Source organism: Myotis nattereri, assembly GCF_964212035.1.
Source record: "Myotis nattereri genome assembly, chromosome: 8".
Classification (NCBI taxonomy): Eukaryota; Metazoa; Chordata; class Mammalia; order Chiroptera; family Vespertilionidae; genus Myotis; species Myotis nattereri.
Genome location: NC_138083.1, coordinates 75,117,256 through 75,133,392, shown reverse-complemented (window position 1 = coordinate 75,133,392; position 16,137 = coordinate 75,117,256). Strand labels below are relative to the sequence as shown.

Below are 16,137 nucleotides of genomic sequence, written 5' to 3'. Positions count from 1 at the left end.
ACCTATTTCTACACAAGCCCACCTCAAGCCCTAAGCAATGACAGCTCTCGTTTTTGTGTCTAAATTTTTCTATTCTGGACATTTGATATACATGGAACCACACAGTATATATGGCCTATTTGGCTTCTTTCATTTAGCACTAGAGACCCGGTGCACGGATTCATGCACCTCTGGGGTCTCTTGGCCTGGCCTGTGGGGATTGGGCTGAAACCGGCTCTCCAACATCCCTCAAGGGTTGCAGATTGTGAGAGAGTGGTTCTTGGGAATTGGACTCCCTCCTCTCTGGTTCCAAGTGCATCATCCAAGTGCGTCACCCAAGAACCGCAGCTGCCAAGTCACTGCAGCTCGGCTGCTCCTGCGTTGAGCGACTGCCCCCTGGTGGTCAGAGCACATCATAGCTACTGGTCAGAGCGTCTGCCCCTTGTGATGATTGTGTGTCATAGCTACTGGTTGGACAGTCACTTATGCTTTTATATAATGTTTTCAAGGGCCTTCCATGTTGTAGCATATATCAGTATTCCATTAATATTCATTGCTGAATAATAATATACTATAGGAGATATACCATATTTTCTATTAATTGATGGATAGTTGGATTTTCCCCTACTTTTTGGCACTTAATCAGATATATTGCAATGAACATGCACATATGAATTTTTGTGCGGACATACAATTTCATTTTTCTTATTTTTTAAAAGTAGAACTGCTAGGTTATATAATAACTCTGGATGACTTTGAGGAACTAACTGTTCCCCATCTTGGTTGGACCTTTTTACATCTCCACCAGCGATGCATTTAAAAAATTTTAGGACAGTGCCCTGGATTGTACAATCAGGTAGTTATCAGGTTTCATCTACTTTCATCTTCAGGCTAACATGAGACAGTTTACCACTGCTACTGAAAATCTCCTGTCTTTAAGATGACTTTTGTTTCTATTTGGGAAAGCATGATTACACACGTTTATGAAGGATGATCTCATAGAGAGGATTAAATGAGGTTATTTTAATGCCTAGCACATAATAGATGTTTAGTAGATTGCAGCTTTTATTATGTTTACCAGGTTTTTTTTGCGTGCAGTGTATACCAGGTGGCTGAGGACTTTTAATTGCCATCTTTTTTTGTTATTGTTAATTCTCACCAGAGGATATTTTTTCCATTGAGTTTTAGAAAGGAAAGGAGGGAGGGGGAGAGAGAGAGACAGAAACATTGATGTGAAAGAGACACATCGATTCGTTGCCTCCCACACTCTCCCTGTCCAGGGCTGGGCATCGAACCTGCAACCTGGGTACATGCCCTTAACCAGGAATCAGACCATGACCCTTTAGTGCTCAGGCCGACGCTCTAACTACTGCACACACTGGCCAGGGTGCCACATATCATTTGAATGAAAGGATTAAGAGAAATTAATCATTGAAGAACATCTTATCTGGATTCTAGAGATTAGGATGGGCAGTAGTGACCACTGAAGCCATATATGACACTTCTCAAAACATTCGGCCTCAAGAGGCAGAGAGTAGTTGCTTTTAGCACATTTAAATAGCATCTAAGTATTTTGTGCTGACCCCAGAGCGTTTTAGGTCTTATTTATTAAAAAATGATTCAGTTAAGAACGAGACAGATGGAGACGTGTGTATACCCTCATACTCGCATGTCTTAAGGAATAGGCATGTGCTGAGTATGGAGATGTGTGATGAGACCCAGCTGAGACGAATGCAGCTCTGATGTGAAATGCCCTGGTGCCCATCTTTTGCATGTCACTGTGCTGCTCTTCTGGAATCTACCTGGTGTTTGTGTGCGTCGCTGGTGAAGGGGGAAAGGGAAGAGGAAAACCGTGTCTTGAGATTATGGCTCCCTATTAAGCTCTCTCTTATTTATTCTTCGTTGCTCTTCATGATAGATTAGAAATGCAGGGACATGTAAGACATGGCAAGGATTTACTCCTCTCCCATGTGCCCAAAGCTATCCTTGACTTATCCAGCCTTCAACCTTGCCTGCTTTGTCTGCCAGTGTGCCCAGCTCCCAATGTGTCAGAACCCCCCTTTCCCTCATTCTGTTAGAGCAGTTGGGTTATGGTAATTCTGACCAACCCCTTTCCCCAGTTGTAGTTATTCTTTGAAAGAGAAGGGTTAATCGTACAAAGAAATCTTACTAGTTTATTAAATTTTAGGCAGAAAAACTGCAGGGAAGTGGCTCACAATTCTGTGTATCAGCATCATTTTTAGGAGCTTTTACAAAGTTCACAAGTTGTGGACCCACTTCCAGAGATTCTCACTTAATTGACATGGAGTGGGGATGGAGTTCTCTTGAAAAATCTGAGTTCCCTAGGTGATTCTGATGTGCAATCGGGGCACATACTCAATCCCTAGTAAGGGCGCATTCCAAAGGCAGCCCATTGATGTTTCTCTCTCACAACGATGTCATCCCCCCCCCCCCCCGCCGCCCCGCTCGCTCCCTCCCTCTCACTTCTTTCCCCCTTTCTCTCTCTAAAATCAATCAAATAAATTTTTAAAAGATTGTGGTTTTTTATAAGAATAACAGAGTTTACCTGGTTGTCTATTTCCAAAGTCTCTTTAGATCCTAAATCTCACACTGTAATAATCGTTTTTTTTATTCAGCATTAACTGAGTGTATAGCACTTCTCTGAACTGCCAGAATTCTAATGAAAAGTATTTGATGTTACAGGAATACAAGCGCAAGTTAGCCAGAGTTTCCCTGGTGCGCAAAGAACTCAGGTCCCGGATCCAGAGCCTGCCGGACTTATCTCGATTGCCCAATGTCACTGGCAGCCACATGCACCTGCCCTTTGCGGGGGACATCTACAGTGAAGATTGACCAGTCTCTTTCCAGGGCCCAGGACTGTGTGGGAGATGGAGACAGGTTAGGTGGATAGTCCTGTAGCGTTATTTTTGTATATTGTTGAGAGAGTGACACTAACAAACAAAAAAATGACAAGTAATTTATAAAATTGTTTAAAATGTTGGTTTGTTTACTATTTTATTGGTAAGTTAACATGACTTAGTTTAAACAAAGTGATCTCTGTGTATTAATAAGCTCACAAATAGTGGTTATTTTCAAAAGCTCTTTTGTAAATTTTTTTGATCCAGGGCCTTGTGAGAAATTCCATGTTTCTATTTCTTTATGTATTTTCAAATGCTTTTCTTTGTTTTCTTCAGTATCTAATCACTATATAGTATGTAATTCCTGAAGGGTAAGAGTTAATCAGGACTTGGTTGAGACTTAATTATGGTATAATTAGGACTTGATTGTAGAAGGGACTAAATGTTTCAACTTAATCTTCACCCTTCTTCCCGACCAAAATATCATTTGTGTGCCTCTCAATGCCTTTGATTCCTTATTCCTTAGATGTCAGTAATTTAACACTAACCATGGATGTAATGTTTAGGATCAAATCAGAGCACCATAGGGGTTCCATTCCAGCTGCCAGTGTAGAACATGAGGTGTGTTAAGTAGGGGCCCCTTGGTTAAACTGTTTAGAAATAGTTGATCAGAGTAATATGAAATGCTTGGGAAATGTAATGACGTTTTGCTAAGAGGACAGCTTTCATTTCGCCAGATCAGTCTTCTTTTAACATATCGATCCCTTTAACATAAAGCCATCTGAGCGACTAAAAGAAACAAAGTAGTGATACTTTTATTATTCCTATAGCCTTTAACTTTAAAAGCAATGGTATTTTTAGCTCTAATATCTCAAGGACACAATATTCATTAATGTTCAATAAAGTAGCCTGGAACATTTTTAATGTTTCCTTAAGGTTTTTGAATGACTGTATATTTGGAAATTAAGCAGTGCTGCACTACAGGGTAGATCTGGTAAATACTATATTTGTATATTTAGAATTACCAAAACAAATGTACTTTTACCTTTCAACTTAACCCTGTGTGTTAGAGCAGTTGCATGCTCTCCTGCTTTCTTCTTAAATCACATTGTTAAGCTGTGGATTTGTACTCAATAATGACTTAGGATAAACATTTTTTTCATTCATTACTTTACATATTAGACATTTTCCTTTTTGTTGTAAGCAGATTCAAATTAGATAGTCAATAAAACATCTTTAAATCTGCAAGCCAATTCTGTCTCACTAGTCTGAATGGCTTCGCTCTTTCTTCCTCAGTATGAGAGAGTATAAAAAGAATTTATATGTGAAGAAGGCAAATCTTTATTTTTAATAGCCAGTAGTTCTGGAAACAGTGCTTCTAACAATTTAACCTTTCTCCAGAGCAGGCACATGTAAGTGGTTCCCATTCATCTGGCTTCTAGTCCAAAGCTTTTTAGTTACCTTGTGGGAGTTGGGGCACATGTTCTCACAGAAACAATTATAGTTAGGTTCCGTGTGAACACCACCACAGAAAACTCACTGGGAACCTAACCCACTTAATCATGGATATAATTCATGTTGACATAATTAATGTAGTTGACAAATGATGTGCAGTAGTCAGACTCATACATTGAGGTGTCTGTCTTGTGTCCCCCTGTCCCTCTGTAGGATATGTAAGAAAAAGATTCAGCTTGGTAGATGAGTGTAACAAATGCACAATTATAAAAACCTAGTTATAACTGTTTTAAAAGTGTATCATGTAAGTTAGGTTTTTTTGTTAAAGTGAAAGCAAAAACTTGTATTTTAATTTATTTTCAAACTCCTAACCTTATTTATGATATGCTAAAGTGGTGATTTATTCACTCAAAATATTTTTTTTCCACTTAAAACTAATTTATAAACTGTGTATGCCTGGGAAGCTTTGAAATCTATTAGAAATTTGTTGGAATATTTTCACCATTTAAGACAGACTTCTGACTTAGATACTGATTTTAATGCCAGTGTCTGCTTTAAATATTTATTATAAAAATGCATTATTTTTTTAAAGAGCTTGATGCAATTTGTGATAAGTGATAGTACTCAACCTGAATCTGACCCCCAATCCCACCCTATGACCAATCCTTCTCAAATCTTTGGTTGTTGGTTAATTCACTGACTGTGAACACAAATGATATGGTGTGGTTTAGAAGTTACATTTTCAGCCTTATGATAGTTAAAACATGGTAAGCCTTAGTAGTAAGTAGTCTTCTTTTCTAAAAGGTAGATTACTTCTCAAGAAATGGGCTTAGATGTGGGTATTGTAATACCAAATTCTAAATCATGAGCATTTTCTCCACTGTGCATGTGAGGCAAACCATCTATCTTTGAGTGCAGTTTGGCCTGGCCCCTCAAAAGAAAAGTGTAACGCCCCACTTGCATAGGGGTGCTGTAGTGTGAATGGATACCATCACTCTTGTCTCCTCAAACAGTGACAGCTGTCTGGAGTGGCAGTCTGAGCAGATTCCCTGGCGTTCCCTCTGCTCCTTCCATCACTACAGTAAGTAAAGAGCCACGTGGGCAGCCGGGAGTCAGATCGGCTGTGCTCAGTAGCCAGCCTCCCCTCTGGGAAAAGAGTTCAGATGCAGCTGTTCTGGCACCTTCTCTCACAGGCACTCTGAACCATCAGGGCTTTTCTATAGGAACTCCTTCAGAATCAACAAAAGCTGGGATGACCCAGCCATCTTGATTTGCAAAATTAAAAGAACAAAAACTAGGTTGTCAGTTGTCACTGTAGATGAGCAACACTCAATCTGAGTGATTGAACTGGTTCTGAGAAATCTTTAGAATGAAGAAACTCAAGTACAAATTAGTTGGGAAAGTTAGAATGTCCTTTCTGAAATTTCCATTCTAAAAATTGACATTATATGAAATAACATAAGCTACTAAACTGCTTTGTATTCTATTAAGAAATAGCTCCTAAAGGTAAAATATTGTTTCATAGTTGTTGCGCTATATGAAGCTTTTTTAAAAAGTGTCAACCCAGTTCTCTGTGTTGAAAGGGAGCATTGAGTTACCTACTGAATTTATACAGAGGATTTGTTTCCACCTGTAATTCCAGCCATCCACACGAGTGTTCTTTTTTTATTTGTTTTTATAAGCGAATGCAAAGTTTATTGGGAGGGGACCCAAGTGGGTTGCCGCACATATGAGTGTTCTGACGTGGCAATAGCACATGGGAAGATGAAGTTTCCCTGTTTCTTTACCCCTATTTGTTTGGCTTTATCTGATGACAATATAAAATGTTCTTAATAAAGTTTTATGTTCTTTTTGAAATGTGTAGCTTATTTTTGTGAATCTGATTGATCGGAGATAGGGTGGGGAGGGAGAGATTAATGGACTGGGAGGGAAGGAAAGTATTGGAAGTATTCAGCGACGGAGGTGGAGAAACTGCTGAAGGAGATTCCTTTTGCTTGGCCAGTGGTTCCCAAACTTGAGAGAACATCAGAATCACCCGGGGGCTTATTAAACCAGAGCTTCTGGGGTAAGATCTGATTGTTTGCATTCCTAACTATTTGGTGCTGATACCACTGGGACTATATTTTGACAACCATGTTCTAGACCAACTTTTGAGGTCCATGACTTGCTTGACAATTTAAAATTCCAGGCAATTCCAGGAGATATAATAAAGTATGGGTTTTACAGTTCATTATATAGCAAGTTCCTTATGGGCAGAGGACAAGACCAAATCTTCTGTTGTGACCTGCTCAGTAGTGCTTAAGTGTTTTTGAAAAAACAGACTCACTAGTAGCTTGAACTCCTTCTTTGGAGCACAGGCCCTCTCACCACACCTTGCATTTAGAGCACAGTGGGGGAATACTTGAAATCTGGGAATCTCTGGCAGTGTTGGCCAAATCTCTTTGATAAGACTCACTTGGGACGTTTGCATATGGCCACATACCAACTGAATCAGAACTTTCTGTGATTCTTATTTAGAAATTCTGGGAGATGTAGTCCTCTTGGCCAGTGCTTCAGTTCTCCATTCCTGGATGGGAGAATTACTTAGCTCTATATAGTGTATATGTAATTCCAAGATACTAAAGCAAAAACCCAAAGCATGGATGCTAAGCATTCTGAACTTAAGAAAAGATCTTTACGTGAGCTTTGTGTGATCTTTTCCTAAGTTCAGAATAAATAATGAAACAACTCATCTGAAATGACCATGATCTAATGGTCTCTCTGGAGACTTTACATTTTTAAAAGTTAAGGATTCAAAGACATATTTTAAATATAAATTACTAGAGGCCTGGTGCACAAAAATTTGTGCATTCAGGGGAGTCCCTCAGCCGGGTCTGTGCCCTCTTGCAGTCTGGGACCCCTCGGGGGATGTCCACCTGCTGGCTTAGCCCCGCTCCCCGGGGGATCGGGCCTAAGCTGGCAGTCAGACATCACTCTGGCAGCCCGGGAGTCCTCAGGGGATGTCCACTTGTCAGCGGGGAGCAGTCCTAAGCTGCAGTCGGACATCCTTAGCACTGTTGAGGAGGTGGGAGAGGCTCCTCCACCACTGCTGTGCTGGCAGCCGTCTGCCTGGCTTGTGGCTGAGCAGAGCTCCCCCGTGGGAGCGCACTGACCACCAGGGGGCAGCTCCTGCATTGAGCGTCTGCCCCCTGGTGATCAGTGTGTGTCATAGTGACCAGTCATTCCCAGTCTTTCTACTGTTAGGGTCAATTTGCATATTACCCTTTTATTATATAGGATAGAGGCCTGGTGCATTGGTGGGGCTTGCTCTGAAGAGTGTCCCAAATTGATGGCGGTCCCGGTGGGGTGCCTAGCCAGCCTGGGTAAGGGGCTGATGGCTGTTTGCAGGCTGTTCAAGCCCCCCAGTGGGGACCCTCACCCCATGAGTGTGTGGCCAGCCTGAGTGAGGGGCTGAGGGCCGTTTTCAGGCTGCCCACAGCCCCTTCAGGGTGGGGGTTCCCATTGGGGTGCCTGGCCAGCCTGGGTGAGGGGCTGATGGCTGTTTTCAGGTTGGCCACGCCCCCCCATGACCCAAACTCCCAGCCTCTCCTTTTTTTCTGGAATTTATTTACCTTCTATAATTGAAACTTTGTAGCCTTGAGCGGAGCCCAGGGCCAGCCAGGGCAGGTGGGAAGCTTGGCTTCCTCCATCGCCAGGGGCAACCCAAGCCTCTTGGCTCGCTCCAGCTCCATGGCTGCCGCCATATTGGTTGGGTTAATTTGCATACTCACTCCTGATTGGCTGGTGGGTATGGCTTGAGCATAGCAGGACAATTAATTTGCATGTTTCTCTTTTATTATATATGTATGCATATGTGTATAACTGCATATTAAAGTTAGTAAGAAAGCCTGTGCCAGTTTGGCTCAGTGGATATAGTGTCAGCCTGCCAACTGGAGGGTCCTAGGTTCAATTCAGGTCAAGGGCATGTACCTCGGTTGCAGCCTTGATCCCCAGCCCTGGTTGGGGAGCATATGGGAGGCAACCAATCAATGTGTCTCTCTCACATAGATGTTTCCCTCTGTCTCTCCTTCTATTTCTCCTCCTCCCTTCCACTCTCTCTAAAAATCAATGGAAAAATATCCTTGGGTGAGGATTTACAAAAAAAAATTAGTAAGAAAATATTCTCTAAAAAACGGATAGTCCTTAAAAGATAAGTATGAAAGATTTTATATCAAGACAAGGTTTTATGTCCACACTATAATTTTAATATTCTCTTTAGAGATGCCCAAACCCTTCTGCCAAATAGAAAAGAAAGCCAAGAATACATAGTGTCCTTTATTTGTCACTGAGGTAAACAGCTCCCGGCCTAGGAGTTCCTACTTTTACTTCTTCTTACTTCCCAGTCATGCAGTTGGAGAGGATGTTAGTTCTAAATCTAGTGTGAACAAGTGGGCTAAGGAATTTGAATTTAACTACCATAACTGAGGAATATTTGCAGAGCTTGTGCTACGGTAAGCTGGGCAGGGAACTACGTGCTGAGATCACCTAGACATGCAGAGAGCTCACAGGCACTTAGGGACAGTCAAGCAGGAAACTACAGGGTCACCAGCACTGTAGGAAGAGTGGCCCTCAATGCAGTGGGCTGGACCATGTGCAAAGGCCCACGGCCGGCAAGAAGATGGTACATTCCGAGAACAACAGAGCTCATATGCCTGGGTAAGTGAACAGAAGAGCAGAGAGTTCAAGAGAAACATGTTCCAGTGAGAAGTTAGCCAGAAAGGTACAGTATCTACCGTGACCACAGTATTATGGTAGGTGCTGTGGACATGAAGGGAAGACCCAGCTGCTGCAGCCTGTGGCCTGCAGTCTCAGAATGATGACTCTCACCAACCCTCTTTGATGACACTAGTTAGTGTAATTTCACTTTACATGACTACAAGACTAACTTGCTAATAACCTTGGCCGCCCAGTTTACCAAGCCCTAATGGAAGAAAAACAAGTTTTAAACTTGTAGCAACAGAGAGGCTTAGAAACAGATTATAGTTTAAAATATCTACATTCTTTATTTAAAGGTGTGTTTTTTCAAAAACAAACAAACAAACAATGTTGTGCCCAGGCTGATGGCTCAGTTGGTTGAGCATTGTCCTGTACACCAAAAGGTCAGTGCGATTCCTGGTCAGGGCATATACCCAGGTTGAGATGCTTATGGGAGGCAACTGATCGATGTTTCTCTCCCTCTCCCTTCCTCTCTAAAATCAATAAACATATATATTTTTTAAATTACCTACAAGGACTTTTCATGTTTTTGATTCTCAGGATCACCCTGAGAGATAGGCAGGTTTTAGTTATTCATTCTAATGAGGTATTTTCTCCATAAATACAGAATACTGCCAAGAAAAGTTTGCTTTTAGACCCTAGTTTTTAAAAAGCTGTTTTTCTGGTAACTTTAGTTTCAGAAATTGCATTAAACATTTCTTATTTCCGTAAGTCCATCCTTTACAAAGAAGATAAGAAATTTCTGAAGTCCACCTTTGAATTCTTTTTGGATTCACTCTGGCTAAGTAACATTTTTAGTTGAGAGAAGTGTTTCTTTGTTTTGTTCACACTTTTTGAGGAGCAAGTGGGTGTTGAGTGTCCAGATGTAGGTGTTCTGAAAAGAAACATAAAACTACACTTAGGAATGCTGACAAAGGACAATTTAAAAAGTGTTCTTCCTGCTTAGCCTAAATGACTGCTATCAGACACGTTTTCCACTCTTCTGTATTATGGCCATATATGAGCATATATGTACCCGGCAGTCACTCCCCAAAACCTCCTCACTAAGGAGGCTACAAGCAACATTTAGTTGGTATATTGGGTGGTTCTGGAAGCTTCTATCACACCTGAAAGAGAAGGCTAAAGGCAAAGTGTCATCAGGTTTGAGTTCTCTTTAAGTCTGACATCAAGACTCATGACAAAGCTAAGCAATGACTTTGAAGGATCTCAAGCTACACGTGTAGGTACCATTCCGTTGTATCTTCCCCTGAATGGAAGCTCCACGGGGCAGGCACTCTGTACTAATTGTATAGTCCAGTGCTTTCTAACAGTGCCAGGCACAGAGGAGGCCCTCTCTATATATTCACTCCATAAATGATTCCCCATCTGGTATGTGTATATTTACGCCTCATTCTATTTTATTCTTTCCAATTGTGTTTCATCCTGAACCTTTACTTGGGGTTTGTCAGCCTGACCCCTCTTCTGCCGCCCCATCTATAAGATAAATGTGAAATATTTTTCTCAGTCCTGCATGTCTAAGAAGCAGTCTGGTCTAAATGCAAGTGAATTCTTTTAAATACACCAAATTTTCTTTTATCTACTTTTATCCAATACAGTGGAAACTTCCATGATGAATTCCTATCATACCAAATAACAAAACAAATTAAGAATATAGAGAAAATTGGCCTTGAAATTTAATTCTTATCCAATAAATCCAACATTAAAAAAACTCAATTCAGAAAGCAGAGAATCCAGTCCTTCCTGAATTTTGTTAAAACGTGCCCAGTCATAGTTAACTCAGTACCGTTTGACAAATCCCTATTTAGTTACATCGCCACAGGAATCTATTAGAGGAACTAACAAGAACAAAGATTTAGAGCAGGAAAGTAAATGGTGAGTTGTTCAGTTTTGCTGACACACAGGATACATTAGGCAAAGTAACACAGGCAGACAGATTGGTGCCAGGCAGTGAGGGCTGGAGAGCCTGCTACATGCCCCAAATGGTGCTTCTAATCAGAGCTGTGATTCAGGAGATCAGACAGGAAGATTCATCAAAAGGGGAATAACGACCTGAAGAGATAGCGGCAGTAGAGATGTAAACACCATGAAAGGACAATAGAAACTGGCAGCTGACTGGACAAGGACCAAGGCAGTGGTTGTCAACTGAACTTGCCATTTCAGGTCAGAATGTCTAGAAGGGCATGTTTATTCACAGAATAAGGAACTTGAGGAGGATGGGCAGGTTTGAGTAGTCAGCTGTGGGGATCTGTAGGGGGTGAAGTGGATATATTTAGCATGCAGCTGGGAACAGGGAGAGGTTGCAAATAGAGGAATTTGCCTGGAAGTCATGCAGAGGTGACAATGAAAGCTATAGGAGAATATGAGACTAGAGAAGAAAAGGGTATGGAGGAAAAAAGAGGGCCAAGGCAAGTTTGGGCACTGTACATAAGAGGAAATTGGAAGAAATACTCAGGAGTTAACACTGGCAATTCAAATAATTAATGAATTAATGACCTGAAAGTCAACGCTGGGCTCTTGCCTTTGGAACCAGACACCCTGTGATGTAGGTTTGCAGAACCTAGAGACTTTCTCTCTGGGGTCTTCAGGCCGAGTTTCCTCGCAGGAGTGGCAGGATTGCTCCTCAGTGCTGACAGAAAGCTTCTGCTCTTTCCATGATGTTTCACTGTTTTGTTGCATGTTTTACAAGTAATCAACTACCATAAAAAGAAGACATATATGGCGTGATTTCCCTTAAAATTTAGTCCAATAACGTACATGTTCCTTAAATTCTTATATGCAAGGGAGCAGACCAGGTACTACAGGGTGAGTAACAGAGGCTGACCTCAGGGAGCTTGTAATCTTGCAGCAGGAATCATACCAAACACAAATTTAAAATGAGAAAATCTCCAATAAAAAATGAATGGCTAAACTTGTGTAATTTAAATCACCTTTTACAGATAATAAAGTCTCTACTTTCTCAATGTAAAACCATGTGTGGGGGTCATGGAGGAGCCTGGGAATAATACCCCTTAACACCTGGATGGTTCAGTGTATCTTCTGATGCTCGTCTCTATTAATAAACCACAAGTAATTTGATTTTGGTTGCTTTATCCATTTTATATCTCCAATACTTAGCATTATATGGCATAAGATAGACCCTCAATAAAGGTTTAATGAATGAACATAAGATGTACTTACTTTTGTTGGGCGTAAACGTAAATACATACTCTGACATGGAAGAGGGGATGACTGAAAAAGTGACAAATGCCTAACAAATAAGCTACTGTTGTTTGAAGAAAAGGACCACTAACTGAAAAAATAATTTAGTGGTAGCTGCAGTTCAGGTGAAGTCACATTGGTCTGCTCAAGAAATCCTCCAATTTGTAAAAATAATTGTGGTCAACAATGAGATCTGAGAACAATTGAGAGCTCATGATATGTGATTTTAAGTAGTTGTAAAAAGCAAAAAGAAGCTGTACACTTGCTGAAACAGTAATCACTAGGAAAAAAAATGTATATATTTTGCCAATCTCAATATACTACTACAAAACTCAGTTATGTTCAGGTTGATTCTCTTCATTTTGAGTGAAAGTCTGGAAACTGAAATCTTACCAGTACACTTTTGGAGTCTTTGTACTTTTTCACAATTTTTGCTTCTTTAAAACTGAGTGTACAATTTCTTGCTTCTCGATTAAGAAGTTTCTGTATTCTTGGTGTCAGTTTGGGCTTGGGTTTGAGGCGTACTCGAGAATTATCCAGAATCAGCAACTGGAAACAGTATGGGCATGTTTCTTCAAAAGTGCTTTTAGCATCTAAAATTATACAAATGAAACTCATGATTCAATAAATTAGAATACTTTTTTTTTACCTCAAACTGCCAATTTTATAAATGTAAAAAGGAAAGGTATATTATTATTTAAGCAGATATACGTTATCCTTAAGCAAACTCAAACTATGAGAATTTATTAAAAGATAAACTGGCGATGATTTATTTTGCAAAACACTATCACTGTATCCATTCATTCCTTTTAGCAACAGACAGGTAATTCCCCACTCTTTTGCTCCTTACTTGTACTGAGTATAAAAGGCTGCATGTCTCACCTATTTTTCAAACACATTGATCACAAAATATAAGTTTACTATGACTTTCTTTCTTTTTTAAATAATTTTGTGGCTTGTGGGCTGGGCTTTGTCTGCAGGTAGCTCTCTTAGTATAAAGTAACAGACAACAGACTTCCACAGACCCTTTATGCAATCAAGAAAGCATTCCCTGACCAGGCTAGGATGTGGAGACACAAATATGGGAGTGAAAGAGTTGCTCTCTTTAAAGAACTCATGTCCGGGAGCCCTAAACAAATGAAGGTAAGACTGGTAAGAACTGTAACAGAATATGATGTAAATGCCCTGGAAATTATTAAGCTGCCTGGACCAGCCAACCACACTATAAAGAGAAGACTTGTCAAAGTATGTCATGGATGACTATACATTCTATCTACATTTGGAGATGGCACCCATGAAAAGTAAGGAGCTTTCCGGGAGAAGTACAGTGAAAAAGAAAGCATGGCTATGGAGGGAAAGGAGAGGGCATGAAGGTGATGCAGCGGAAAAGGAAGGTGAGCACATCATCTATTTATTCAGTGAATATTTTTTTTAAAATAATATTTTTATTGAGTTCAGAAAGGAAGGGAGAGGGAGAGAGAGAAACATCAATGATGAGAGAGAATCATGGATCGAGGCTGCAACAGGGCATGTGCCCTTGGCTGGAATCGAACCTGCGACCCTTCAGTCTGCAAGCCGACACTCTAGCTCAGGGGTCCTCAAACTACGGCCCGCGGGCCACATGCAAATACAAATATTGTATTTGTTCCCATTTTGTTTTTTTTTTACTTCAAAATAAGATATGTGCAGTGTGCATAGGAATTTGTTCATAGTTTTTTTTTAAACTATAGTCCGGCCCTCCAACGGTCTGAGGGCCAGTGAACTGGTACCCTGTTTAAAAAGTTTGAGGACCCCTGCTCTAGCTACTGAGCCAAACCATCCAGGGCTATTCAGTGAATATCTATTGGTGAGCAATGTGCTAAGTCCTAGGGACACAACAGGACTACGAAGAGCTAAGCACCATGCTTGCAACTCATCTCTGCCAAATGTAAAATTCATTCCTATTTACTGAGTGACTGTTAAGCGTCAGCACTGTTCTCGGAGCTGGAGACACAGCAGTGAACAAAGGACAGTTTGTGGAAAAAGACAAGAAATATAACAACAGCTAATGTTAAGTGCTGGGAAGGAAAAACAAAGGCAGGAAAAGTAAATGGGGAGTGGGGATGGAGCTGCTGTAATCCTAAACAAGGCAGCCAGGGAAGGCTTGGGGGTGGGGGTGTGTGTGTGTGACATTTGCAGAGATCACAGGAAGTGAGGGCCGAACCCAAGCAGACGTGAAGTCAGGCAGGAGGAAGGGTGAAGGCAGTGAACGAGCCTACTGTGGTTAACAAAAGGGAGAGCAGGTCAGCGAGATGATGCCACCTGTGATGTGAGGCTCTGTCCTCCCTTCACAAGATGGTCCCTTTCACTCTGAGATGGGAAGTTGAGAGCTTGTGGCAGAGAAGGGACATGCTCTGGCGTAAGCTCTTACCAGCCCCACTTTGGCTGCTGGACTGAGAATAGCCTGCGGAAATGCGTGGGAGCTGCTGGCAACAACCTGGGAGGAAGACTGGTGGCTGGGACCCGGCCTCAGATAGCTGTGGTGAGAGGCGGCTAGCGGACGGATATATTGCAAAACCAGGGCATGCTGGTTCGGGAAGGGAGTCAAGAATGGCTGATTACAATGAGGCGTTATTATTTGCTGCAATGGGAGACATTCAAAAGTTGCAAGAAGGCATCAGGATGTGTCTAGAGCCCGGGGGAGAGGTCTGGGTTGGGGGATATAAATTTTAAGTGCTCAGGATACAGCATTTAAAAGCCGTGAGACGGGATGACAAACTGTCACCCAGGAGGTGAGTGCAGCTAGACCAGAGGTCCCAGGGCAGAGTCCTGGGCGCTCCAACATTGTAGAGGCTGGGGAAGCCAGGAGGGACGTTACAGCAGCTCGAGACGGACTGGCTAAAGAGGTAGGAGGGCTGTGAAGTCAAGTGAGGAAACTGTTTCGAGAGATTAGTCAAGGTGTCCAATCCCGCTAATAGGTCAGGCCAGGCCCATGAAGCCCGGGAAGGGGCGCGCGGCAGTGGGGGGATCAGGTTTCTCTCGTCGCTCATTCTGAGTGCTACGCGGGACGGAGGGGCGCGGGCGAGGCGAGCCTGACCCGCAACCCACGGGCGTTCTCCGTACCGTGTGACGAACTGAAGGCCCAGCTGCAAAAGAGAAAGAGGCCGTGAGGAACGCGGGCACACCACCCCGCCGCGCTCCCGCTCCCCGCTCCCCGCGTCCCGGCCTTACAGGAGATAGCGGGCCTGGCCCGGGCAGCGAGCCTGCAGTTTCCGCGCCGCAGCCTCGAGGTAGTGCTTCTGCCTCATCGCCACCACAGTCCCACCACGACACAAGGAGACACCGGAAGCTGGGTTCCCGGCGTGGCGGACTTTGACGTCCGTATCCACGTTCCGTCCGGAAACGGGCGCCCTCGATGAGGCGTTCCGGTCGCTTTGGCTCTGTCCCACGCGGTCCGGCTCTCTCCTCGGCCCCGCCCCTCTCCCCGGCCCCGCCCCACTTCCGCTCCCGCCCCCGCCTGGCCCCGCCCCTAGCCCGTGTGGTTCGGCTGTCTTCCCGCCCCTGCCCCTGCCCAGCTAGGGCCCAGCGAGAATTCTTCGCGGACCGGAGCCTGCGCGGAGCCGCCTCACCCGGCAGTGGTAGCGAAGTCAGGAGCGGAGTCCCACGGTTTCCTCTGCCTTTCCCACCCGACAGTCCCTTTCTGATGCCCCAGTTGTCATTTCCTCAGCCCTCGTCGCCCTCTAATTCGCGAGCCGGGCCGAGGCAGGTGGATGCAGGGACGCAAGGGGACCTCCAGTCCAGCCGACTTTAGGCACCTACACGAGAGAGCTTTTTTGTTTTCTTTTTCTGCTTTTAATTGAAGTGAAATTCACCCAACATGAAGTTAACCATTGTAAGGTGAAAATTTGGTGGC

General features: G+C 42.9%; 2 protein-coding genes across 2 annotated transcripts in view; one reads left to right on the top strand and one right to left on the bottom strand.

Moving 5' to 3' along the window:
* Positions 1-5,561, top strand: part of RPRD1A (regulation of nuclear pre-mRNA domain containing 1A) — a 39,856-nt gene extending 34,295 nt beyond the window's left edge. The window contains exon 7 of the mRNA XM_081098063.1: positions 2,683-5,561. Within this exon, the coding sequence (XP_080954189.1) occupies positions 2,683-2,832 (150 nt within the window). The 3' untranslated portion in view covers positions 2,833-5,561. The remainder of the gene's footprint in view (positions 1-2,682) is intronic.
* Positions 5,562-9,310: 3,749 nt separating this feature from the next.
* On the bottom strand, positions 9,311-15,674 carry RMP24 (ribonuclease MRP subunit p24). The gene is made up of 5 exons (XM_081098060.1): positions 15,456-15,674; positions 15,348-15,370; positions 12,639-12,838; positions 11,541-11,740; positions 9,311-9,921 (listed from the first exon to the last, which is right to left on the bottom strand). The coding sequence occupies exons 1-5, from the start codon at positions 15,530-15,532 to the stop codon at positions 9,768-9,770; spliced, it is 654 nt and encodes a 217-aa protein (XP_080954186.1). The 5' UTR covers positions 15,533-15,674; the 3' UTR covers positions 9,311-9,767.
* Between the last annotated feature and the right edge of the window lie 463 nt (positions 15,675-16,137).